The sequence below is a fragment of the Microtus oregoni genome, unplaced genomic scaffold (assembly GCF_018167655.1).
Source record: "Microtus oregoni isolate MIOR12 unplaced genomic scaffold, Mior012 000017F_ref0000208, whole genome shotgun sequence".
Taxonomy (NCBI): domain Eukaryota; kingdom Metazoa; phylum Chordata; class Mammalia; order Rodentia; family Cricetidae; genus Microtus; species Microtus oregoni.
In genome coordinates, this window is record NW_024543076.1 from 28,755,381 (window position 1) to 28,782,983 (window position 27,603).

Below are 27,603 nucleotides of genomic sequence, written 5' to 3' on the forward strand. Positions count from 1 at the left end.
CCTAATTACACTGACTTGAATCAAAACTTGCAGAAGATATAATTGTGTTTGGTGTAAGACTAACTTAGCTTTTGACTGACATGCAAAATATAACTCCTAAATTATTCTCCTAAGCCCAGGGCCTTTCACTTGTCAGGCAGAGCCCTGCTGCTGAACTAAGTTCCCAACCACTTGAGAAATAACTATGATAAATTGTTTATAATATTTAATGACTTGTATTCTATTATGGTTATACTACAGCATAGAAGAGTTGATAGTATGTCCTTCCAAAGTGCAAACGTTTGAATAATTGTCTTGCACATTATTTTCCATGTTGAGTGGGGATGTCAGTAGTTTGGTCTGAGGCCAGATTGCCCTTCACCCATTCTCTGGATTTCAGTGTTCATTTCAGTTGCTTTAGTTTAGTTCCTTCTAGAGGATTACTGCTAGGGCTGTTAGTTTGTTTATGATGTTATTAGATAACAATGTTAAAAGCAATAGTAGGAATATGACTGAGATTCCAGGGATTAATTTTCATAGTACATTTGAAATCTCTCTTACAAACTGGTATATTTGTGTGGTTTGGCAGAAAGAATGAATGAAGGCTGTTGACTTTTTAAAAGTGTGATTTCTAGTTCAATGGGCAAACAACAGGTTTTAGTATAGTGATCAAATCTGAATGTGATAAGACTGGCAATTTTTAGTCGTAGGATTCTTTTCTATTTGTTTTGTTTTGCTTTGTGCTGTGGTGGGTGTCAGACCTAGTTCCCCAGGTAGGATGGGCAAGTAGTGCATTACTCCTCTGTTTTGTCTCAGATTTTTTTTAAAAAGTCCAATCATTTTAAAATAGAGACTTTTAAAGTGCACTCATTCCAACTGCAGGGCCTTGAAAGAGTCCTGTAATGTTATTTTCCGTCACTACCTCCCCGGGTGGGGAGTGGGTAAACATCATGTGTACTCACTCATAAGTGGCTTTTAGACATAAAGCAAAGAAAACCAGCCTACAATCCACAATCCCAGAGAACCTAGACAACAAAGAGGACCCTATGAGAAATACACATGGATCTCCATGAGGAGTAGAAAAAGACAAGATCTCCTGAGGAAATTGGGAGCATGGGGACCGTGGGAGAGGATAGAAAGGGAGGGGAGAGGAAGGAGGGGAGCAGAGAAAAATGTATTGCTAATAAAATCAATTAAAAAATAAAAATAAATAAAATAGAGATTTTTGCAACCATTATTTCTACATAAATATTTAGAACCATCTTAAGGTATTGAGTATATTACTGTAATATTAAGCTTTGCTTTTGAATACAGATTATTGTTGTTATTATGAATATTATTACTATTCCATGTGTATGATGCGCCTGTGAGTAGGGCATGCATGTGGCGTTAGATACCAGCCTTCAGAAGTCAGCTTCTCTCTCTGTCAGTTCTGGAGATTGAGCTCAGGAAGTGAGGACTGTACAGCAAACACTTTACACCTTCTGAGCCATCTCAGTGCCCTGAATACATTCCTAATAAAAAACGTAACAGATTTACAATGTTAACTAGACTGCAAATGCATAATCTTTTTTGATATACTTAATTTTTTATGTTATTTAAAAATTTGAGTATTCAAAGAGTTAAGAGATGAGCAATTTGTGTTATAGTTTTAAATGGATATTTGAGTCTCTTTTTTTTTGTTGTTGTTCTAAGTAATATCCTGCGTTGTGTTAGATGTCAGAATTTTTTCTTGCATTATTTGATAGAATCAAAGATTTGTTTCAAAACTAATTTTCTTCATGTTAAGTATTCCTATGAATGGGTAGTGGTTTTAAATTTTTTCCTTAGGATTGAGGCGTTCACTGTTGATCATCAGAGTGAGCATTGAATGTCTTATGGAGATATCATTATTAGTATTTGATATTTTGGACAAACACTTTGGTGATTCGCCCATTTCCTAGCTTGTGTGTACAATTTTTGGATATTTTCCAGCTTGCTGAAATAAAAGTGAAATAAAAATGATGACCACTGTGTTCACTGAGGTTTGTTATGGCTAAGTTTGTAAGAACTCCATCCCCTTCAGTGGAGTTGTGCTGAGTCAATGGAAGGAATTCTCTGCTCACATGGCTTCAAAGTCATTCATGGCTGGTTTGGGTTTGGCCCTTGAACATTTCTGGTTTTATAAGTAATTAGATAGCGTGAATTTTTGAACTTGAACATTCTTCATTTAATGAGTAGGAGTTTAAATTCCATTCTCTTTTGGACATCTTCAAAAATTAGTTCAGGTCCATTGAAGCATATTAAATTCTGGGTTAATCACCCAATTGTTATTTCATTTGATGATATTTTTAATTATTAAATAGGAAAAAGAGCCTAAGAGTATATCTCAGTGACAGAGTGCACACTTAGCATTAAAGAGGCCTTGGGTTGGGTCTTTAGCAACAGAACAAATCAAAACCAAACAAAACTCACTAAGGAAACAGCACTATTGACCTTTTCCTTGGTCTTAGTGAGAATGATCTTTATGGATAAGTTTATTACAGTGAATATTTTGAACAATTTGCTGTGGTTGTATAGCTACTTACATAGTATTATATTTTATAGAAAATGAGAAGCAACTGCTTATTTTGTAAAATACATACTAATTGTATTATGAAATACGTGTACTCAGTTTGAGGCTCCTTATGTGTGTATATATACACATATGTAAGAACTACATGTAAGTTTAAAATTACAAGTGCTACATTAAAAACACAATAGAAAACAATTCTCATCTGAACTTTAAATGGAGTATCAATATTCTTCCATTTAAAATCACATGACATGAAGCTAGAGAGATGGTTCAGCCGTTAAGATCACTTGCTACTCTTCAGGAGAACTCAAGTTGGGTTCCCAACATGCATGCTGTAACTATAACTCCAGTTATAACTGTGTTAAGTACAGGTTCAGGGGATCCATCTAGCTTCCTCTTCTGGTCTTAGCAGGCACTCAAACATCCATGATGTGTGCTTGCCTGCTCACACAAGCTAATTTGTTTAAAGTCTTTTGGTACAATCTGATTTTTCCAAACACTACTTGTACAGCCATTGTTGTGCTACTTGGGCAGATTGATTCTTTCCGGCTTGAGAAGCAGAGTATTAAGTGATTTTACTATTGTCTGTGAGAAAAATATGCTGTGCTTGTTTTAAAATAAACCCAGTATTTCTCATGTTGACCTAACATGCCCTTTGACAATGTCGTACTCTGGAGTGTGATTATAGGGGAGATAATGTAGGTGGGAATGTGGGGTCTCTTAAGCAACAGAGCAAGGGTCATGTGTAAGGACCTTGTCAGGTGACAAGTATCAAGAAGGAGTTGCAAATTCTTTTAATAGAAAAAGATTTCTTTGGTTTTATTTTCACTATTTCATTAAAAATTTTCAGTAAAAAGTGTAGCATAGTTATAAAGTCATTTTTATAGTCTCTTGATTATAAAAATTAATCCATAACTAATAAAAGTTAATCCATAATCTTCCATGGATTTTGAGGTTCTGCTATTTTTAATTGAATATGAACATAGGTATGTAAAAATAAGAAAACCCAAAAGCTTATTTTAAAAATTTGAGATTCTGAGCCAGGCAGTAGTGGTGCACACCTTTAATCCCAGTGCTCAGAAGGCAGAGGCAAGGATATCTCTGTGAATTCAAGCCTGGTCTACAGAGTGAATTCCAGGATATCCAGGGCTATACAGAGAAACCCTGTCTTGAAAAGCAAACACATAGAAAAAAAAAGCCAAAATATTAAGATTCTGTATGATGAAAACTTGCTTTCTCTAGGCTTACTATACATATCTAAAATGCAGACCAATATTTGATCTAATTTGGCTGATGTAGATGTGACCAGGGTGAGAATACATCTTGGGGATCAGTCACTCAACAGAAGATAATGGGGTTGTTTTTCATTAATGAGAAAGAAATGGCCATCAAAAACATCTACTTCCTCTCAAAACAATACAATAGGTGGCTTTGGCGAAGAGATGCCAAGCCAGGTGCCACTTGGGTGTTCCCTAAACCCTCTCTCATGTGTGGCTGGTCCAGTGTACCTGCTGTTGTTGCCTAGGATGTGCAGGGAGACAAATGGTGTCACTTTGGTTGGTGCTGATGTTGAGTCAGGCTGCTGCCATCTATTTCTCCTTTCTGGAATCTTCACTTGGTTCAGTGACTGGATAGTAAGCACCTATTATGTCACTGTGTCTCCCTGCTTTTATTGTGTGGAATGGTGTGGGTTCAAAGAGTACATCCCATTCTGGCGCAGCAGCAACAGACTGGCAGGCATATGTTTCTGTTTGTTGTGTCTTCCTTGTATATACACATTCTGTTCACTGACTTTATCTCCATGCAACATTCATTAAAAAAAAAAAATAGAAATTGGTCTGTTCAGTAAGACTTTCTTTATTCTGAAACATAGATATATTTTCAGGCAGAATTAGAAAGATAAGGTTAACTTAATATCTTGATTGTTTGATTATGGAAAAATGCTTAAACGTTTCTTATTTTATTACTTTGAAAAATTTACTAATATATTTGGACATGGTTAAAATGAATTTTAACTTCTAGTATTTAATTACATGTAATATATCAGCCCTGTGAGTCAGGTATGTATGTTCCATTAATGAGCACTAACTATACCAAACTATTTCCCTAATTTTCATTGTATAGTATATGAGTATTGTGTATATATCCACACTATATTTTTAATTTCCTGGCTTTGGTGTTCTCACGAGTTGAATGGTCATGCTGATGTGATACAAACTGCTCTTTTATTGCTTTTGACTTCTTTGCAGCGGATTTTCACAGCAGTGGGCACATTGTTATGAATGGGTGGAAGATACATAACACAGCAAAAAATAAATGGTTTGTGTGCATGGCGAAAAGCGCTGAAGAAAAGCATGAATGGTTTGAAGCTATTTTGAAAGAAAGAGAACGCCGGAAAGGTGGGTGCAGAAAGGGGGAGCTCTTGTGCTTTGTGAACACCATTTAGGAAAACAGCTTTCCCTCAGGTTGACCCCTACTTACCCCAAATGGCTATGACCTGTCCAAGCTTAAAATATTGAAAACAAAAAATATCCATGTGCTATAAAATCTTTGATGATATTTGCTTTAACAGGCTCTATCCTTATCTAATTGTTCAGTTTTTACTGATAAATGTTAATAGTGCATAAGTTGTAAAATTCACTGAATTTTAGTATCAAATTTTCTGGTTTGATGACTAAAATGCAATTCAAACACTTCTGTTCCCGCTGCCCCATCCACTGGCTGTGAATAGTTGCAGGATTTTAGCTTTCATTCTGGCTTCCTTGACCTATATGTTTTGCCCAGCTTATCCACCCTCGTGTCTGGGACTTCTGTCCTTTACTTGTGTGCTTCTTTGTGCCCGGCTTTGTCTTCTCTCTTCATCTCCTACTCACCTGCCGTGCTGACCCCCAGACTTCCCTTGACATTGTCAGGGTTCAGCGGGCTTCTTTCTACTTGGCGGTTTGCCTGAAAAGTGTCTCCGCTTCCCTTTCCTTTTGGAACCTGGAAGGCATCCCGATTCCCCTCTCTGTCATAGCTGTAAGTAACCACTGCTCTGTTCCAGACCCTGCCCTCTAGGCGACCTACAAAGTGACAGAACTTTCTTTCCCATAATACCTGCTCTTTTCACATAAAACTTCATAAACATCTTATTTCATAAAATGCATTGCTGTCTCCCTAGTACCCGAGGAACTAAGTGATTTAGCTTTACCAAGACACTGCTACACCCCACAAAACACCTGTAGTCTCATCTAAACCTCAGGACCCTATGCTTTGGATTGTTCAGTTTCAGTAGCTTTTGTAAGATTCTTTCTTAGAAATAAGGATTCACAAAATAAATAAATAAATAAATAAATTAAAAAAAGAAATAAGGATTCACAATGTTGCATTTAAACACTGTCTTCTTGTGAACAATTTTATAGCATTTCTCTGACAGAGGTGACATGCGCTCAATGAACCTCTCCCACTGCAGAAAGCGGGAGTCCCCTCCAGGACGGACCGTAAGCATAGTTAAGCAAATCTCATTTGCCCTTCCTCCATTGGCAAAACCATGTGTCCTTGGGGCACATCCTTGCAGGGATGCCTCACACACTGCAATATAGCCTGGCCAGTCTCACTAGGATGCTCTGAATTTCTTACAAACTGATCTCACGTCTATAGAGCTCAAACCTACACCATCTATTCAGTGGTTATCAACCTGTGGCTGGCAACCCTTTGGGAGTCGAATAAGCCTTGCACAGGGGTCACCTAAGACCATCAGAAAACACAGATATTTGCATTACCGTTTATAACAGTAGAAAAATTACATTTATGAAGCAATAACAAAAATCATTTTATGGTTGGGGGTTCACCACAACATGAGGAACTATATTAAAGGGTTGCAGCATTAGAACCACTGTGCATCTAGCTGATGGTAAATATGGCAGTAAGAGCTGGATTAATGAGGGTATAAGCGAAGAGATGAAAGCTCTCTGTTAACGTGATGTTTATTATTTCATTTTCGATAGGCTTAAAATTGGGCATGGAGCAAGACACCTGGGTAATGATCTCTGAGCAGGGTGAGAAATTGTATAAAATGATGTGCCAACAGGGAAATCTGATCAAAGACAGAAAAAGAAAACTGACTACGTTCCCCAAGTGCTTCCTTGGGAGGTAAGCTTAGTCTCCTGGTGTACGGTCTATTTCATGTGATTTGTGTTTTAATAATGTTATCCTTAGCAGTTTTGAATCCTTACTCATATTTGGCATTTTCTGGACAGAGAGATGTGAGGTAACGGTCAATGATGCAGGGTCACTGATAGCCCCTTGAGCCATCCATTCGTCATCATTGACCCCCACAATTGCTGATAGCCTTGTTATCAGGGGGAATTAGTGCTTGTGTTTGGGCAACGAGTGTCAGGCAGGTGGTATGCCTGTTGGGGCCAGGATGATGGACTTGATGTGGCACTCCGCAGGATCTGAGAACTAGCATTGGACAGGAATCCATAAAGTGAAGGGATATTGGAGGGTAGAGAGAAGACAGTCTAACTTCTGCTTAGCCAGAATTCATACAGCTGGAGTCAGAGAAAAGGGGGATAGGTAAAGAGTCTAACAGATTGTCATGTGAGGGGTCTAGAACCTGAGACTGTGTGCTGTTTGGGTACCAGAGGCTCTTTGAATGGGAAGGGTAATTGCTTCAGCTGGGTCTTCGTAGGCCAGGCTCTAGTCTTGCTTCTTTCTGTGAATAGTTTTGAATCCAGTAATCCATACTTAGGAATTTAATGCTTCTGTAGTTATTTAAAGAAGCCAAAACTGTGGATTAAGGAGCTTGACACATCCATCTAGTTAAAGAATACTGAAGTCGGTCCGCAGTTCCCTGGAGTTATAGTGAAGATCAGACTGTGATCAACTATCTTTGTTCAGCTCCAGACACTTCCATTGGTTAATACAATGGTTTGGGACAGTTTGGTTTCTATATCCCTTTGATCCATCGAGTTGGATCCCCACGATATCCTGTAACTAGCTACCAGGAGATAGTATATGACCACATCTGAACCGTAGACAAGGAAACTTCAGGCTGAAGTGAAGTAAGTTTTCCTGTTAGACTATTTTCGAATCACCAGCCCTCAAATAATGACACGAGATCTTATTAATTATGAAAGCTTGGCCTTTAGGCTTGTCTCAATTATCTTTTATAACTTAAATTAACCCATTTATATTAATCCACATTCTGCCATGTGGTGTTACCTTTCTTCCATCTTGCTTCTCTTGCTTCCTCTCAAATATCCCACAACAAAGAAGGCCAGAACTGGCTCTCTTATTAAGAGAGAGCGTCTTCTTGGGTGGCAGGGGGCCACCGTTGCCTAAAGATATTACAGAAGCTCTGTACCTGTGCTCCATCAACACCCTTTGGGTGATAGCTAGTATGGAGGAAAGTGGATCTGACATACATAGAAGATCCATCAGGCACCACAAGCATGGCATCTCTTGCGATAATTCCATGGGTGTAACTTTAGGGTTCTCCATGGTGATACGTCTATTTGCAAGAGAGTTGCTGCAAATTTGGGCTTCTCAGCAGTTTTTATTGGCATGCAGCTTAGTTATAGCTCATCTTTTCTTTATTGACAAAGCCTCTTGTGAATTTCCTTTCTGATGTCACTCCCATGTTAAAAAAAATCACCTTTTTCACATCCGTGCTTAAATCAGCTCCTTTTCTCATCTAAGTTAGGCATTTAATGAAGTAGGGGAAATCAGAATGAAGAATTATGTTTTGGTTTTCTATGAACCAGTTCGATCCACTGGCCTTCTAAGAGTTCATTATGTATCAAACCCTGTGCTGACGTACCTCGTCCCAACCAATCCTGTAGCAGCACCATGACACTGATGTTCTCATTTGTAACATGACATTTTACATTCTTAAACCCTTTCTCTTTTATTGTCTTAAATTATCTTATTTCTTTTGTTCTTTCTCTTATGTATGTCTTCCTTTTGTATGACTCTTATTTAATAAAAAAAAATGAGAAAGCCCCCTATCAACTTTCCTTCCTTAACATGTGTTTCTTAAAGTAAACAACCTACTTGGAGAATTTTGTGCCCCTTGATTGTTTGATATAAGGTGTTTGTCACCTGTGGGATAAATGGAAAATAATGTGTTTGGTGTGTGACCATAGTTCCAATTCTCTGGCCTGAATATAAAGAAGAAAAATAATTCTAAAACATATTTATTTGTTTATGTAAATGTTAAAGTGTTATAGTTATTAAGTATAAATATGAGAATATTTTAGTTTCAAATTGTCTGTATTAATTTTATATTTATCTCAGTGATACCCATGACTATTTGTTTTTGGAGGGCATCATCTTTTAATTAAATCCATATTTGAATGATGTCTTTGGGAAAGAGGGGCATCCCCAAGTACCGTTATTTAGTGAGTGCAGTGTCTGAGAGGCTCAGCCCGTAGGATTCCTGTGGTTGTGAACTCTGTGCCTGTGGGGAAAGGGGAGAAACCTGCTGAATGTCTTGAAAATGGTGCTGTGTATTTAAGATTCCTTTCATAGCTGCTTTGTGATATGTGGACCAGACAGACTTCCCAGGAAGACACAGTTTTTATCAGTTCCATTGTCTTTCCCTTGCAGTGAATTTGTGTCATGGCTGCTGGAAATTGGGGAGATTCACAGGCCTGAAGAAGGTGTTCACCTGGGACAAGCATTGTTAGAAAATGGGATCATCCACCATGGTGATTATTTCATTAATTTATTTTCTTTGTCTGTTCACCCATGACCTGTGTTTAAATCCCACATCTGTTTCATGTACAATTTTTCATTTCAAAGAATGCTTATTTTTTTAGTGCTTCCAACGTGTAAAGAACGGTGTATCGTGAGTTTAAGGTTATACAGTTGCCATTCTTTAAAACATACAGGCACTGCACATGCAAAAGCCAGGCGGTGGTGGCACACGCCTTTAATCCCAGCACTCGGGAGGCAGAGGCAGGCGGATCTCTGTGAGTTCGAGACCAGCCTGGTCTACAAGAGCTAGTTCCAGGACAGGCTCCAAAGCCACAGAGAAACCCTGTCTCGAAAAACCAAAAAAAAAAAAAAAAAAAAAAAAAAAAGCCAGAATACTAGTAAGTACCAGATTGTGGTAAGAGAGAGCCTAATTCTGACTAGAGTGTGTGGGACTACTTGATGGGCGTGGTAGCATTAATGATGGGCATTTCAGAATGAATAGAACTTAAAACAGCAGAAGGGGCATCCCTTCTGAGGAAATGATGGCACTCTATTAGAGTAGGAAAATCTTTCATGGTGGCCACTTGGGGAACTGCAATAGGCTCTCACATCAGGGCACCATGGGTTCCATGAAACAGCATCGTGTGAGGGACTTGTGGTAGGAAGACACCTAGCATCAGCAGGGCACCCACTGTCTGTGTACTAAAGGTCAGGACCTGATGAGTGTCTTCACATGAAGGCATGGTTAGATCTCCATCTCGGAGCATTACCGCAGCACTGTAGAGTCTGAAAGGTTAAAGGCTGCAGCACACAGGCCTGCCAGAAGGCTGAGCTTGACCTGGGGCTAACAGAACAAGGATCCTTTGAAGCTGGGTGCACAGATATGAAGAGAGTTGGCCCGCCTGAGAGGCTGGAGAAACTGCAAGACCTTATGTAATCAGTGTTTGGATGAGATGGATGGAGAGATTGGACTCTGCTGAGCTCTCTGCTCTGCCTGCTCTTCATTCAGAAGAGCCTGAAGTGGTGAAGAATTAGGGATGGCATAGGCATCAGACTACAGCAGGGCACTTGGAGAGTGGTCAGTTGGGCTTGCAACACCAAGAACAAGGAGAGATTGGTGATGAGGATCTCTAATGTGAAAAGTGGGGTGCAGCGAAAAAGACGAGCCATTCCAAACTGTGGCTATTTGACCAAGGAAGTTTTGCAGTCATGTCCTCCCTAACCCACAGTAGGGCACAAACAAAGCACATCCTCATGAATTTTTTCAATCACTCTGGCTGGGCCCCCTGTGACTGGTGCCACCCTCTAGAGTTTGGGCATCAGCCCTCTACGTAGACAGAGCTCTCCTTCCCAGGATCCCTGCCCCTTGAATCTCCATTATTTCTTCTCTTGTTCCCACTTCTGCTTGAGTTTTCTTTATAACAGACAGCAGAGGAAGGTATCATCTATTTTCATTGCTTTTCCTGAATTCTCATGACTCGAGTCCAGTGTTTTCTAAGTTTTAACTCTTTCACAAAGGTCTGCACCACTCTGCATAGTGGGACGTTCAATTCCTACACCAAGTGGGCACCTAACCAGCCTGACCGGCTACACCGTGCCCACCCTAGCCTACATTTTCCCATACTCAAAGGGAACACTTATTTAGGGTCTTTACTCTCGCTTCTCTCATTCAACAGTTGCTTATCAGTTTCCCATAAAAGTAGGGGCCATTTCTAGGTGCTAAAATTGCAGTACTGTAGGAAATAAAGGAACAAAATTCCCTGCCTTCGTGACTCATCTTTTCTGTGAGCCCCTGACTTTTAGAAGCCCTTCCATCCAGTCTGTCATTTTAATACATTAATTTTGGAATTTTAAATTTTCCTGAGTTTTGAATTTATAATTAGTATGTGTGCCTGTACATGTGTGCTTGTGCTGTGTGCTGACCAGAGGATAACTTTCTGGAGTTGGTTCAAACTGTCCACCTGTGTCCATCTGCATGGAGATTAAACTCACATAATCATGCTTGTGCAAAAGTGTTTGTAAACATTGGATTATTTCCATGTGGTTGTCACTGCCTGAAATTTCAATGTAATTTTGTTTCTTTGGTTATTAATTATCTCTTAGTCTCCTTTAAACTATCCTGGCTTCTACTCAAGACGTAGACAACATTAACACATGAGCCATATATATTGTGCTTTTTATGCCTAACATGTTTAGATACTCAGTAATTACATGCTAAATGAATAAAAGAAGTATCATACTTTAAGCAAATGGCTGAGACTTTCATATAATGCTATGGGAACTCCTTCAGCCAATAGCTTTTACGATACTGGCCCACTTTGGATGTGGTCACATGTACTATATATGCAGATGTAAAAGTGTGTGTGGCCCCTTGGCTGCTGGATTCGGTTCCAGTTCCTTGCTCTCACAAAGGACTGATTATCACTGCTTTTTCTGTGAGTCTACCCCAAAATAAAGAAACTTTTATTATACTCCATTCTGGGCTGGTGCAGGATTCTTTTATTGTAAATTGCAACAATATTGTATATCACTTTCTACTCGATTCAGTAATACACATTATCTAAAGCATCATACACATTATCTGATGTGATAGAAAGCCCCAGGTGACAGCTGTAATAGTTACCTTTTGCTGTGACCAAAACAACTACCATAAGCAATTTAAAGCAAGGTTTTACTTTAGCTCATGGATTCAGAGGGTTACATGGTCATTTGGCCCCTTGCATTTGAGTAGCACATTATGGTGATGGAAACATAGGGCAGAGGAGAAGTGTTTGTCTCTTGGCCAGCCAGGAAGGAGGGAGAAAGACAGGCAAGAAACAGTCAGGGATAATAAAACCTCAAGAATCTGCCTCCCAGTAATCTGCTTTCTTGAACTCTATCTAACCCTTCCAGAACCTTCCAAATAGTCCTACTATCTGGGGACTAAGAATTCAAGTAATGAGCCTGTGAGGAACAATTCATATTTAAACCATACAGCAACATGAAGTAGAAGTGAGAAGATGTTGATACAGATGGTTTTAGTCTTTCATATCCTCTAACCAAGCTCAAGTATACATTTGGGTGTTCTTATATGTGTATTACATTGTATCTTTAATTCATAAAACATTTTAATCAACACACAGTAATTGTATATATTTATGGGATATATAGTGTGATGTTTAAGTCATGTTTATAATATGTACTGATCAAATCAGTTCTCTTCGGGGATTTGAACCCTGAAAGGCTTCCTTATGCTCCAGTAGATGCTCCTCTGTCTATGAACACACAGGCAGCATTAAGTGGACTCAGGAGGTAACCTGAAAACCTCAGCAAAAGAGCACATGGAGTTTCGAGGTGATATAGGGGGAGGGTAGAAATTAGGTCAATTTGATCTAAATATATGCATATTTGAAATGGTTTCTTTAAAAGGAGTTTTCATATTTAGTTATTTTTGTGTATCCACATGGCTTGGCACACATTTGGAGGTTAGGTGACAACTTTTGGGAATTAGTTCTCTCCTTCCACCTTGTGAGTTCCGGGGACTGAACTCAGGGTTTTGGTCTTCTCAACAGGTGTCTTTATCCACTGAGTTATTTTCCTGGTCCAGTAACAGAGTCTTGAAGTGAAAATACTAAATCCATTTTTGTTAAATTTATTTTCAAATCTGAAATGCAAGAATTCTTCAAATATTTAAATTAGAAGGATTAAAATCTGTTTTGAACAATTGTATTTATAGCCTGGTTAATTCTTTTTGCTGAGAAATATAACCCAGAGAGCTGTGTCTCCGTAGTTTTGCATTTGTTAATGTTTGAATTCAAGGGCCCAGGCTTATTATACTGCAGTCAGGATTTGATCGACTCTAAAGTCACATTTGGAATCTAGCATTTTTATGAACAGAAACCAATAACAATGTCTCTAATTCTCCAAAACTTGGGCCAAGAAACCCAATTATGCAATTTCACATTAAGAGATTAATTCCATTTAAAGAAGAGATGGCTGCTAAATATTCTAGTTATTGAGTCTGTGTTTCCAGCTGTACTTTTGCAAAAACACAATTCTCAAAGTAAAGTTGAATGAGCCATCTGTTTAAAAGACAGAAGAGAGAGAGGGAGAGAGAGGGAGAGAGAGGGAGAGAGAGGGAGAGAGAGAGAGAGAGAGAGAGAGAGAGAGAGAGAGAGAGAGAGACCAGATGTCTAGTGTGACTGGAAGTCTATTTATACATTCCAAGAGGATTTTATCAGTTACTCCAAGGATCCCACACAGAGGTAGGCAAGAAATGGCCATTTAAGGCAGGGAGTGTCTCAAACTAACCTGTAATTAGACTCTGGACCTGCAACATTCCATCCTCCCCACATCACTGAGTCCCTCAGCCTCTGCAGGCACAGCCTCTCCCAGGAACCCTTTTTCAAAGCTTTGTAGTGTTTCGCTGCTGAGTTTTGCAGCTCTGTTTATTAGTGATATTAAACTGTGATTTTATTTCATGGTGGTATCCTTATCTGGCTTCATAAACTGAGTTTGGAACTATTCTTTCTTTTTCCACCTCCCTCCTTCCCTCCCTTCCTGTCCCTCCCTTCTTTCCTCCATTTCTCCTTCCCTTCCTTTCTTTTGAAGAGTTTGAGAAGGATTTGCATTGATTCCTTAAGCATTTGTTAGTGTTCACCACAGAAACCATCAGTCCAGATTATTAGAGCTTTGAGAAATGAAAAATTTATCCTATAGACGACACAGAAGGCTAGCCATTCTTATTTTTCATTGAGAAAGAGGGAGAAAAAAAGAACGAAAGAAAAAAGGAAACAAGTGACATGCTAAAAAAAGTGCTTCTCAGTGTAATAAAGGACATAAAATTTTGGAATCTGTTCCACATTGAAAATATTCAGTCATCTCTGGGGGTCTGAATACAAGACACTTGGATTGGTGTTTCTGTGGTCTTGGCCCAACCACCATATGATAAAATAGATTCAAGCAAATATTCACTTCTAGGATTGAGGATAGAATAAACAAATAACTTGCTTATTATCTAAGTATCTACTCTTTTCTATTTTTAAATTGAAGTTAGTTTACTTTTTTTTTGTGAGGCAATCAATGCCTTGCTCTGTAGTCCATGCTGACTTACTTTGTAGCCCAGGGTGGCTTCAAACTCACTAGGTAGGTTAGGCTGGCCTTGGTTCAGCAATCCTCCTGCATCAGCCTCCTTAATTGTAGGATTATAGAATATTACCACACTGGCCTGATTATTATTAACTTCAATCGGGTCTTCAGATCATTATATGAAATGTTTCAATGTAGTAAAGGAGAAAACCTTACAGATTTTACTGTTGAAAATATTGGATCGACATTAATTTGTTGGTGAATCAGTAGCTTTTTATAAATGGTGATTATGTATTCAGTAAACTTGTTTTTTGTAATGATTTAACTTGCCACTATTCTGCTGTAATATTTCCATGTTTCTAGTTACTGACAAGCATCAGTTCAAGCCAGAGCAGACGCTGTATAGATTCCGCTATGACGACGGCACATTTTACCCCAGGAGTGAGATGCAGGACATGATTTCAAAGGTAAGGTCACCTTCAGTCATGTCTGTAGTGGGACTCATGTTGCCATACTCGGGGAAGAAGAAAAGCCACTGAGAGGCATGAAACAGTCTTCTATAGAGAGAACTCTTAAGTTATCATGCAAGCTGTCTTTGTTGTATCAAATTTCTGGAATTCCAGCGTTCTATCATTTATTTTCTTCCCTGCCTCTAAATGGAAGTAGAACCTCACTCAGAAGGTGCCAGTCATTGGCTTTCTCGTGGAGGAACCTTGGTCAAGACATTTGTATAGAATTTAAAAACCAAGACATAACGAGTAATTTAGTATCAGTTTTCATTGTACCTTTGGCAAACTTTTATATTGAAATATAATTACCACACTTTCTAGATTTATTGCTGTGTTAAATAGCTGTCTAAAGTGTATCTTATTATTTATATTAAGAAATATTTTGAGTAAACCTTCACATATGTCATATATATATATATGACAAAATCACAGTACAGCTCTATCCTGTTCTTCAGAGACAATGCCTATTTTTATCATGCATTTTAATGTTTGCATAGACTTCTAATTTTGCTGAGACTCCAGGAGACTCGAAAAGAATTAACTAGTTACTCTGAGAATTCACTAGTGTGTCTCCCGAGTGATCCACTCTGACCCATGCTTGTCTCACACAGGGCGTAAGGCTGTATTGTCGACTTCACAGTTTGTTTACCCCAGTGGTCAGGTGAGTCTGCTTCTTATGGGGGTCATAAATGGAATGGTTAAGTTTCATCTTAGAACTTGGATTATTTCAAGTATTTATCTCAAATATGTCTAAAATTTTTTGGCACTATATGTTCAGTATCTTTCCCCTTGGTTGTACTTTCAAAACTTACTATTATTTTATATCACAATCTTAGACTGAAAATGAAATAATCCATAGTTTATTAATACTTAACAAATGGTAGTTAAGTGACCTAGAAGTGATTCAGAAAAGCTATTTATTCTAAGTGTTCACAGCTATAAATATTTATATTTATAATATATATGTATACTATACATATATATTTGAATGATTGAACATTGGATGTATATTTTATATTTACTTTTGATAGAATTTCCCCCAAGACAATATTTTTATTTGAAAATTAAGAATTATCTTAGACTTACTAAACATATTTTGGGTTTATTAACTAACTCATTTTCAAAACAATTGTATGGTCCAGTTTTAAACAAATTCATATACTTTTTATACATATTCAGTAATGGCTATAGAATTCAAATGTTTGCATGTAGTGTTTTTATATCACATTATTAATATCAGTTATAAGGTGATGCAGAGATAGAAGATAGATAGATAGATAGATAGATAGATAGATGATAGGCAGACAGATAGACAGACAGATAGATAGACAGACAGACAGACAGACAGATGGATAGATAAATAGATAGATAAAGATTGTTTCCAGAAGTTGCCATGTCTGCATAATGGAATGCCCTCTTACCCTGTGTAAACATTGTGAGCAGGTACTTCAGGAAAACTGGGTGTCTTCTTTCCTGAATCAATGTAGTCTACTTTAGCAGGAGACTTCACAATGTAAAGTTGGGGAAGAGTGAGTGTGGATTTTGTAACATACTGCTGCTCTATTCCCTGGGGATGTGGGGAGGTGATTTCATTGCTCCATGCTTTGCTTCGACAGATTATGTAGTAGGTGCTTCCTGAATCTCTTTCAGGCATGCAGGCTTTGGAGGAAGCCTGTGAATAAGCACAGTGCATATGCCCTGTCTTCTTGGAGAATGTAGAGGCACGAAAAGCTGTTACTCCACTCTCCACACTTTGAGAATAGTTTTAGTAACCATGATTTAGGGGTAGAAATTTCATTTTTTTAGTCCTCCATTAATTAGATGCCATTTTTCTAGGTAAATCACCACCAAGTATCAGAGCAGTAATAATCTTGTTTGCAAAAAAAAAAAAAAGGAATGAAAGAAGAAATGCCTTGTTTTGGTATTGTGATAGATTTTTATCTCGTATACACCTTGTTAACTTCCCTTATTTGTACATACATTGGGTGACTGCAGGCTCATTGGTAGATTTTCCTGCTGTATATTGTTACTGAATGGAAAGGCTTACCTGTGCTCACTCAGTCCCTTGCTTGATGTTCTTGCTTTCTTCTTCCTTTGTAGAGATAAAGATTACCATTTAAGGACCTACAAATCTGTGGTCATGGCTAACAAACTGATCGATTGGTTAATTGCACAGGTAAGAAGGCAAACAGGTGTTGCTATGCTTCCTTCTTTTCCATTTAACTTTGAGTGTGTGGATTGGGAATTTTTAAAGAATTTAGTGCTTGCCTTCGGGTGACATACTGTGATATTCCCTGCCTACATTCCTACAGCAAGTATAAAGCTGAGTTAAGATTTGAATCTGATTCCTGGGTTCTTGAATAGCCTTTATGCTGGCTTGCTTTTCAAAATTAAGATGTTCCTATTTTTAACATGAGCTGAGTTTCATCAAAACACAAACAAATCTTCCGTGCATAATTTGAGTATCGATGAATAATAACTATGTTCAGACACTAAGTGGTTTTGTATCCTTTTCTACTAATTTGTTTCAAAGTATCTGTGCACTAGTCCTCTCTAATGATTCTACTCCCCCATGTCGTCTTCGCTGTTAGATCCCAGCTGGGCTTGGATAATAGAAGCTTTCGTGACTACAAAGAGCAGAGTGTGGTGCTGTTACTATTGCCCAGCTTCGCAAGATCTTGACTCTGACAGTTGGTGCTGAGAAGTTTTGTGATTTGCTTATAAGTAGAACAGATTAACATACCTGTCACAGAAGTTTTTCAAATACAAACGTACTTACTTTTTTACATGATAGGTCAACTAACAAATGCTTGGCTATATTCTGCTTACCAAAGGCAAGGCACTAAGAAATGCTGATGCTCCCTTGAACCGCACATGCTGCCTGGGGCAGGGGGTTTGGTTGAATGTAACCATTGCACATATTTGTGTCAGTTACATAAGCAGCCTTATTCTTTTGTTCATATAAAAATATACTTACTTTCCTTGTATACATAGGTAATAAAACTAGATATTTAATCTTAAAATGCCAACCTTTTAAAATATTTAAACTCAGTTATATATATATATATATATATACACACGATTTTTATTGTTTTAGAGTTAATTTCTAAACTTTTCAAGGCCACCTGTTTTTGTATTTCACTGACCATAAACTTTTACATGAGAAGTTAATGTCATAGAGTAATCAAATAATGAATTTGATAATACCCTGACTCACATGTCCAGGCTTTCCAGTGTGATAATTTCTTTCTAACACGTTTAAAGCACTGGTCATATGTGCAGCTGGGCGTGTCTTCTGTTTGGGAAGAGAATCCACCTAGAATTCTAGTGCTTAAGAATTAATACAAACTCATACAACCCGGTGTATGGGAGAAGACCGAGGAAAATGCATCTGAAGCAAAACCTAATGCCAAATCAGCATTTACATTCTAACCCAGAAAGTCAGCCACCAACTTTACAGGGGAAAACATTTGTATTTTCTAAGGGTAAATATTAAAGAAAAATAGGTTATCTTTCAGAAAGTTCTGAGCAAGCTGAAATAAAATAACTTTTGTCACTGTCATCTGGCAAAATTAAGAAAAGGAAATCTAGAGACAGAAATTGGGGTTCAACCTGAAGGTCAGAAATGCAAAACACCCAGCTACTGGCTCTTACCTTTACCTCAGTCCGAAATGGCAATCCTGTCTCCAGGAATCTCAGAATGAGAGTGTATTTGAGAGCTGTCTCCTTCCATTTTATATTCCTCTCTAGTCCTGAGATTAAAGGCATGTGCCATTACCCCCTTGTTTCTATGGCAAACTAGTGTGGCTACTGGGATTAAAGGTGTGTGTCACCCCTGCCTGGACTGTAAGGCTGATCAGTGCAGCTGTCCTCTCTGATCTTCAGTCAAGCTTTATTTATTCAAATACAAATGAAATATCACTACACTGTGGTGTCTGTTGAAATCTCCCAGAACGTTAGCTCGAGCAATCAGTACCTGATGCCAGCTCTGTTGAAACTGAGTGAGGTGAGCTGGACATGCCAGTCTGTTTCTAGGCTGGAGTTGTCTCAACTGCTTATCTTGTTCTAGGATGGACATCATGTCATCTTACATCGGCCACTGCAGCTTCATAAGTCTGATACGGTGAAATGTAACATTTAAGGCAGACATTCTGAGCTCTCATTGCTGTGCTTCAAAGTAGAGCATCACAGGCTGCCTTGGGAGAGGAAGACGTAGCAATGGGATGATAAGGGCACAAGCTACAGTGCTTACTGTAGGGGGAAAGAGAGACAAAGTAAGGCTCCATTTCCACCAAGACTCGGATAGACTTATTCTGCACACCAGTCTGTCCTGACTGGACTTGGACAGCTGTATTGGATCTTTAGTGTGGCTGTGGTATCACAGTCCTTATGCTGTTTTGAAGCATCATTGGATGCTGTAGATGCCTGTAATGACTGATACTGTATTAGAAAATGCAATGTCTTTTGTTCTCTTCTGAATACATTCTCAGCTTCCAGATTGATATTTTTATTATAGTGGCCTATGATCAAATGTTTCTAAAGCATCATATGATTTGCTTATGGGTCATGTGCAGGCACCATTTGTATTTTTAATTAAACAACTCCTTGTTTCATCCCACCCAAACAAGTGTTTTGCACCTTTCTCCAATGCCTTCCAGATATGAGTAGACCAAAAAGGATTTTTTAAAGGTATAGGATCACTACAGTATTTTCAGATTATATTTATACACTTTTCCTTTTGATGATTTATTAGTCTGGGAAATATAACATTTAAATAATCAAAACAGCCAAAGCTTTCAGAATAAGCTTAATACTTTAGCTACTGAAATAAAACAAGTACAGAATATTTCTTGCCATCGAGAAGTTGTTGGTCGTTTGGGCTCATCTTAAGATCATCATTAAAATTCTCAGCATCGTCTTCCACGGAAGTCCTTATGGATCCTCCAGCCAGGCTTGTTTTTTTCTGTGCATCTGGTTCCCTGAGAGAATCAGGCCAATTAAGAATCTTAACTAAATTGTATAAGGATACTATATAAATTCCCATATCCTTCATAAGATCCAAATTGTTGGAAGGCAGTAAAATGTTCTTCCTTTGAGAGTATTGACATGTGGTGTCTTGGACTTGGTATGATATTTAGAAATGAATAAATATGGATTTTCAAACGAATGCATAAAACTTTCAAACACATGAATTGTTGAAGATACAATGCCTGTTTGCAGGTACATATTCAGTTTGCTTTGGTGGACAGCAGGGATACAGTTGTCGCAGTCAGAGGTACAAGTTTCTCTTGGTGTTCTGTAGACAGGCAAAAGACTCTGTGTGTATCAGCATTACACTAGTGAAGGTGGGGTGGGCTGAGTTCAGGCAACTGTAGGAAACTGGGCTAACTAAGGAAAAGGGGTAGGTTCAAAACTTTGGAAAGTGAAGCTGTAGATGAATAAAACTAAGACTGAGAGATCTTGAAAGCCCAACAAAATGTTTATGCTTTGATTATTAAAGTTTTTATTATTAAAAAGTCTCTCTGTAAACCTTTAGAACATGAAATTCCTGTGTAGAACAGCTGAATTCTACAGCAGCTTATGTTAGAATGGTCCAGAATAAATATGTCAATCTAGACAAAGGATAAAGAAACACCAGAGTAGAATGTTGATAACAGAAATAAAATAGAAATGAGAGCCAGTTTGCTAGAGTACCCAAGCGCAAAGCAAAAGGCTAGGGACAATTATGTAATGTATGGGATTGTTCCCTAAACTGTAAAACCTCCTGTTGCCTATTAACATGTCCGGTGATTTATTTTTTCATTACCAGGGTGATTGCCATACCAGGGAAGAGGCAATGATATTTGCTGTCGGACTCTGTGACAATGGATTTATGCACCATGGTAGGGACTCGTACCCTGCAAATTCACAGATAGGTTTTATTGTTTTGGGTCTTCTTGGAACATTGGGATTATCTCAGTGTTTCACTAAGGTCAATGCAACATGTCTGGGTCTTGTCATTGGTCCCTGATGAGGTACCATATCTGCAATTGAAGTTGTTAATGGTGGCATTTCTATGGCTAATGGCTGTTATTTACCAGTTTTTCTTGATTGTGTTGACTCTGAAAGAGCCATGCCAAGATGTCAAAGTTTTATTTTCTTTTTAAAAATCTTATATCTTTTTGAATTCATTTTATATTAAATAAATGATCTTGTCTGAATATATTGGAATGACTAGATAAGAAAATATATAGCTAATATTTTTGTTCATAGAACATAAGAAACATACTCAAAATCATCTTACAGAACTACATTTCTAGAAATAAGTGAGATCTTTTTTGTCTACTAAAAATTCTCTTTCTTGCCGGGCGATGGTGGCGCACGCCTTTAATCTCAGCACTAGGGAGGCAGAGGCAAGCGGATCTCTGTGCATTCGAGACCAGCCTGGTCTACAGAGCTAGTTCCAGGACAGGCTCCAAAGCCACAGAGAAACCCTGTCTCGAAAAACCAAAAAAAAAAAAAAAAAAAATCTCTTTCTTGCCAGATGGTGGTGGCGCACCTTTAATCCCAGCACTCGAGAGGCAGAGGCAGGCGGATCTCTGTGAGTTCGAGACCAGCCTACGGAGAAACCCTGTCTCGAAAATTTAAAAAAAAAATCTCTTTCTTGTTTGATAATTTCAAACAGATCACCACACATTAGTGTTTTGTTTTAATTTCTCTATCTATCAAAGTAATGAGAGTTTTCTCTCTATGCTATCTTACATAATCCAGGCACCCAAACAATCTGTTTTTGACTACTAATACAATATGCTTCTCAGTTTATGTTTGATTATAGCATTCACATCCATTTATCAACTATGTTCAGAAGGTTATCAACACTCATATGAAAAGAGTATTGAGTATCAGTTACAGCCATTTTGGGAGCATCCTTTCTCATCAGGTGCTTCTTGGAGAATTCTGTCCCATGTCCTTTTGTCTAGATCACCGTGAATGCTAAGACAGAGAAATATTGGTCCCTGGAGAGCAAACAATTGATGAAAGCGGTGGTGGCGCACGCCTTTAATCCCAGCACTCGGGAGGCAGAGGCAGGCGGATCTCTGTGAGTTCGAGACCAGCCTGGTCTACAAGAGCTAGTGCCAGGACAGGCTCCAAAGCCACAGAGAAACCCTGTCTCGAAAAACCAAAAAAAAAAAAAAAAAGTATCAAATCAGACTGACACCCCTCAATTATTTTTCTCTTTAATCAAGAGCAATAGCAGGCAATAGTTTGATGTAAGCATTTTTTGTGAAATACTAAATGATAACAAGAGTTAAGGAGTCCTGCCTGGATTTCTTGGACAGGCTGTTGGAGGGAATAGCATGTGATCTTCAGGAAAACAATTAGATCATGGAGGCAAAACTTAACTCACTCTAAAGTGTTTTTCCTTTCTGTTGTTCACTGTGGCTGTGTTAATTTTTATGGTGTGGGAGATGGCTTCATTTGTTACCATGGTACCAGATGCTCTTCCATCATCCTTACACACACATTGTTTTCTGGAACTCTGTAAAAACAAAGCAATAGAACAGGTGCCTCCTTGGATTGTTTAACATGTGCCAACCTGATTACATGCAGTACTTCAGTTTTAGTGAGGGTGCTATGAAGATTCTTCCACCTCATTCTGCAGATGAGAAAACTAAAATGTAGAGAGTTTAGGTAACTTTCTAATTTTCACACTCAGAATTGGCCCCAGACCTGGACTGATTCATCACAAAGCTAAGTGCCCTGGGACCACAGCCTTTCTGTTACTGTGAGTCACCTTGTCCCAACAAGTACACTACAAGGTACTTATGGCAAAGAATGAGAAATACAGGTTTCTCTTTGAAAGCATTTTAGCGACTGTCAAAATCTTATTAAATATACATTCTTATTATCTGTATCTATCTGTGGTATAATCAAGGCTAGCAAAACATAGATCAACATTTCTAGAAACTGTGGGGAACTATTAACATTTATATAAAGAGAAAAATGACCTTAAAACAAGGTTATTTGAGAATTTTGTTTTGAAACAGAGAAGAGCTAGCAAGTCATGGAAACTAAAATCACATTTACCCAGGAGACATATTTCTAGTTTGAAGTTTTGAACCAACTGTGACCCCTCACTGGGAATTGCTCACACATACAGAGATACTATGCAACCTGTTTGAAGTTTCCCGTGAAGATGCACGACATTAAAAACTTGTTTACGATGTTTTCTGAAAGTGGAAAATACCCATAAGTTTTTAGGTTTAGATTGCATGGGGTTTATGAGTTATTGTAATGTCTTTCTAAAATTTAGATTTTCTGTTTAGACAATGGAAGACTAAGAAATGCAAGAGTGGAAAAATGCACTTACTTTAAAATGCTATGTCCTGTAGGTAACAGTAATGTACAGGGAAGGGTAGGCTACCAAAGGAACCTGCGGGGTATCTGTGCAGTACTGTGCCCCGGGAGTCTAAAGCTGAGCGCATCACTGGCAGGCATTCCCGAAGGGTGTGCTGGGTGAAAGCCAGCTAGAGACCCCACTTCACTAAGATTATCTGACTCTCTCCATTTCTTACAGTCCTTGAGAAAAGCGAATTCAAAGATGAGCCTCTACTTTTCCGCTTCTTTGCCGACGAGGAAATGGAAGGATCAAATATGAAACACAGGCTGATGAAACATGACTTGAAAGTTGTGGAGAACGTCATAGCGAAGTCACTGTTGGTAAGCCACTGTGCCGTGAGTCGCCTTCTGGTGTGGCCGCTAGCAGGCGAACACACTGAGGCTTCCACTCTAGTTCATTGTAAAAGGTCTCCTTGTTCTTTATCAATAATGTTAGTGTCTTACATTTCAGATTAAATCCAATGAAGGCAGCTATGGCTTTGGACTGGAAGACAAAAATAAAGTTCCAATCATAAAGTCAGTGGAAAAGGGCTCTAATGCTGAGGTAATGTAAATTAGCATGTTTGTTAGCAGGTTGCCTTCATGCAGTACAGTGTCAAACTGAAATCAAACTTTGTGTGTTTATTGAAGGTTGTGTCTCTGAATGTTCATGTGCTTGCATTCTGTCAAATAGTGGTGGACTGTAGCAGCTGAGACTGTGTCTCAGAGATGGGGGGTGGGGTGGGGAGGTGGTAATGTTCCAGAGATCTACAGCTCCCAATTGCTGAGTCCCCAAGTGGCATGCTCTGTGACCTCAGGATTTTCCCAATCGTGAAATCCACCCTGGAACTCTGTGGGGGCTACATAGCGTGGGAGAGCTGTGCTGTGTATATCTGATAGTCATTCTGATCAACCAAGGGCGGTGTCTTCTATCTTCCTCTTCCTCCGTCTTTTCTGTGAATCTAATTTCCATCAGTAAAGCAAACACTTTGACTTTCTCATCAGAGTAATGCTAACGGATGCTATCTCACACCACTAGGTTTTTTAAACAGTGGCATCTTCTCATCCTTGACTTCTTCAATGAGAAATAGTCACTTAATAACAGTTATATATTAGGTGCCATTCTAGATTCTGGGAGCATAGACATATAGAAAGCAGACCAAAGTCCCTGTTCTGAGCTGGAATGACAGTTTAGTCTTTAAAAGTTTTTCTTTACAAGATACGGTCTTGAGCTTGAGAACCAAAACCCATATTAAAATAAAATAATTGTGTACTGTATGCACTTGTAATCCTATGTTTGGGAGGTGGAGGCAGGTGTCACAGGTCAGCTGCCCTAGGCTGCGTGGGGAATACCAGGCTGATGAGAGACCTGTCTCAAGAAACAAGGTGACAAGGAGAATCTCTGATTGCCTCATGCAAACACACACATGTACACACATATGAACTTTCTCCTCCCTTCCTCCCTCCTACCCCCTTCATCCCTTTCTCCTTTTATCACTGTCCTCACGGAGCTTACTTTCCATTGCTGTACCAAAGGGATTCTGGATTCAAGACTCTTTACCCTGCTGCCTAGCTTGCAAGATATATAACCCTTAAGCAAGCACCTCAGGATTTGGGTCTTTAATATGTAAATTTGGGTCTTTAAATGTAAGAACTGCAGAAGTAGGCCGTATATAATTTTAAATCTCTTTACTAAAGTCAGTGGTACTCTGTATATGCTAATACTAAAGGCCTTTTATTTCACCATTAAACAAAAGTGTGCAGGGTAAAGCTTTCTATCCGGTACTCCAAGTGAAAGTATATTACCTTGGTCCATTTGTATTCTGTTAGTGTGTTGCAGCACCAAGTGACCGTGGTTAGCAGTTCTATAGGAGATGGTACTTTTCCCAGGCTTTTTAGACGCTGCTCTTAGTGCACAGCTTCATCTTACTCTATTGTAGATAAAACACTATCTCTCAAGTAGCTGCGGTCCAAAACAGCAGGGAATTTATGTGCAGTCTTACTGGTTAAGAACATTGGGGCTAACTGCAGGGATGATGTCATCCTTGTCCTTTCTCAGCATGTTGCATTCAGGTTATCTCTGCCGTTGGATTCCAGGCCACTCCTTTTATTCCCCTGTAGTAGGCACACTCATGCTGATGTAGGCTGGAGAGACATAGTGGTTGTGGTCAATATAATCATATATTCAGGGGTTGGAATTTTCTGATTTCAATACATTTCTGAGTAAAATAAATATATGTATTTATGTACAGTATGTGTATTTAAATATATATGTTTACGTATAAAAACATATGTAAAAGTAAATTAACCTGGAGTTTTCATGTTAAAGGACAAGTTTTTTTTTTTAATTAAAGTGTCTTACTTCAACAGCAAGAATGAGTCGCAGATGGGTAGAGTATGCATAGGGCTAGGGGAAGACTGATTTCAGCAAAGCTGCTTTATCCCATTCATAATGATGTCACAGATTATTATAACTGTTACTTCATTCATAGTTCTGTTATATAAAGTTGTATAATGTTAATGTATATGTGTGTTCTCATGTCCAAATCTGTACATGCTAGCCTTCCCCTTGGTTTGGTTTGTGAAAACCTAAAATATTTATTAAATTATCGTCCCAATTCTTCTTGCTGTTTCTCCCTTAGATGGCCGGCATGGAAGTTGGGAAGAAGATCTTTGCTATTAATGGTGACCTGGTTTTCCTGAGACCTTTCTCTGAAGTTGACTGCTTTCTGAAATCATGCTTAAACAGCAAAAAGCCTCTGCGAGTCCTCGTGAGCACAAAGCCAAGGGAGTAAGTGATACAGTGATACATGGATGAGTAAAATTTGAAAGATACTGATCAGGTAGTGATTTATCATCCGGATCCCCCATGGTAGAACATTCAGGCATGCAGCACAATGAATGCAGGTCTTTAGAGGCTAGAGGAAGCTGCGTCGTCTATTGTAATAGGTGCTCACTCCTAAATTTTCTGGTGTTGGGAGCAATGATGTTATTCTTTTCCTGCCCAAGTGTGGCTGTTTTGGGTTATGTTGAGTTTGACTGAGTAAAAAAATAATCTAGTAGAACACCTGAAAGTCAGGAATAAAGAGCTACATGCTTGGTTGTAGTAAATGTTGTGATTAGACACAGTCTATAATGTACTGCTCATATTCATAAAGTCAAATCTAGAAGGTACACCATACTTAGTAAGACACCTTTTCCTTTAAAACAAAACTGACCCAAAGCTCTGTTGATCTCTCTGTCATCTATCTACGTAAATAGAAAATACCAATGTCTGTGTCAACCTTTCATTTCTGTGACAGAATAGCTGAGGTAACTTAAAGGGTAGAGGATTATTCTGACTTACGGTGGCTGAAGTTTCAGCCCATCACAAGATGGCATGGTGTTGTGAGACTGTTCACTCGGTGATGCTCTGAAAGCAGAGACACCGCGTAGGAACGGCCCCTTGACAAGACAGACCCTGTCAAGGCACCCTTCCAGGTAACCACTTCCTCCCAAGGGGCACACTTCTAATAGATCAGCATCTGTGAACTCACCCATGGGTCAGCCAAGAGATGAAACCAGTGCCCTCATGTTCCAGTCATCTCTAGAGAATGCTGCCATCTTAAGACCCCCTTCAACGCATGAGTCTTTTGGAAACAACCTCATATCTGAAACATCACAATATATTTATCATGAACAATTCAAAGTATAGATGTCTCTAGAGGAAAACATTTTCTTCAAATCTTACCACACATAAATATCCACTACTGTTTGAAATCAATTGCTGTTTATTCCAAGTACTGATGCATGTTACAGTTGTACACATATAGAATAGTACCGTGCTGTACCCACAACTTCTTTGGTTAAAACGTTTGATGTATGTGTAGTTCATTGACTTTTCTTCTAGAATTTGTTTCTGTTAATGATCTCAGATTAGTCATGAACTGTTGCGTTAGCTGGGTGAGATAACATGTATGTAGAGTGTTTAATAGAACATGTGGATGAGCTATGTCAGAATTGCTAATTAAAAGTTGTTATCAGTAGAGCTGGGTGGTGGTGGCCCATGCCTTTAATCCCAACTCTCAGGAGGCAGAGGTAGGTGGATCTCTGTGGATCTACAAGAGCTATTTCTAGGACAGGCTCCAAAGCTACAGAGAAACCCAGTCTGAAAAAACAAACAAAAAACAAAAATCAAAACAAAAAAATTGTATCAGTAGTAACCAGCAACTTCATTAATTTTAAGATGAAGTCTTATTGACTTTAAATTTTATTTATTTATTTGATTTTGTATTTTTGAGACAGAGAAACTCTGTAGCTTTGGAACCTGTTCTGGAAGTTGTTCTGTAGATCAGGTTGGCCTCGAACTCACAGAAATCCACTTGTCTCTGCCTCCCAAGGGCTGGGATTGAAGGCATGTGTCACCACTGCCAGGCTAAAATATTTTTATATGTAAAATATTACCCAGTACACATA

General features: G+C 38.6%; 1 protein-coding gene across 1 annotated transcript in view; it reads left to right on the top strand.

Moving 5' to 3' along the window:
* Prex2 (phosphatidylinositol-3,4,5-trisphosphate dependent Rac exchange factor 2) overlaps positions 1-27,603 on the top strand; it is a 289,087-nt gene that overhangs the window by 111,529 nt on the left and 149,955 nt on the right. Inside the window, exons 9-18 of the mRNA XM_041667469.1 lie at positions 4,783-4,932; positions 6,520-6,664; positions 9,125-9,225; positions 14,645-14,748; positions 15,402-15,451; positions 16,891-16,966; positions 20,600-20,672; positions 23,348-23,490; positions 23,621-23,713; positions 25,791-25,939. Of these exons, the coding sequence (XP_041523403.1) occupies positions 4,783-4,932; positions 6,520-6,664; positions 9,125-9,225; positions 14,645-14,748; positions 15,402-15,451; positions 16,891-16,966; positions 20,600-20,672; positions 23,348-23,490; positions 23,621-23,713; positions 25,791-25,939 (1,084 nt within the window). The remainder of the gene's footprint in view (positions 1-4,782; positions 4,933-6,519; positions 6,665-9,124; positions 9,226-14,644; positions 14,749-15,401; positions 15,452-16,890; positions 16,967-20,599; positions 20,673-23,347; positions 23,491-23,620; positions 23,714-25,790; positions 25,940-27,603) is intronic.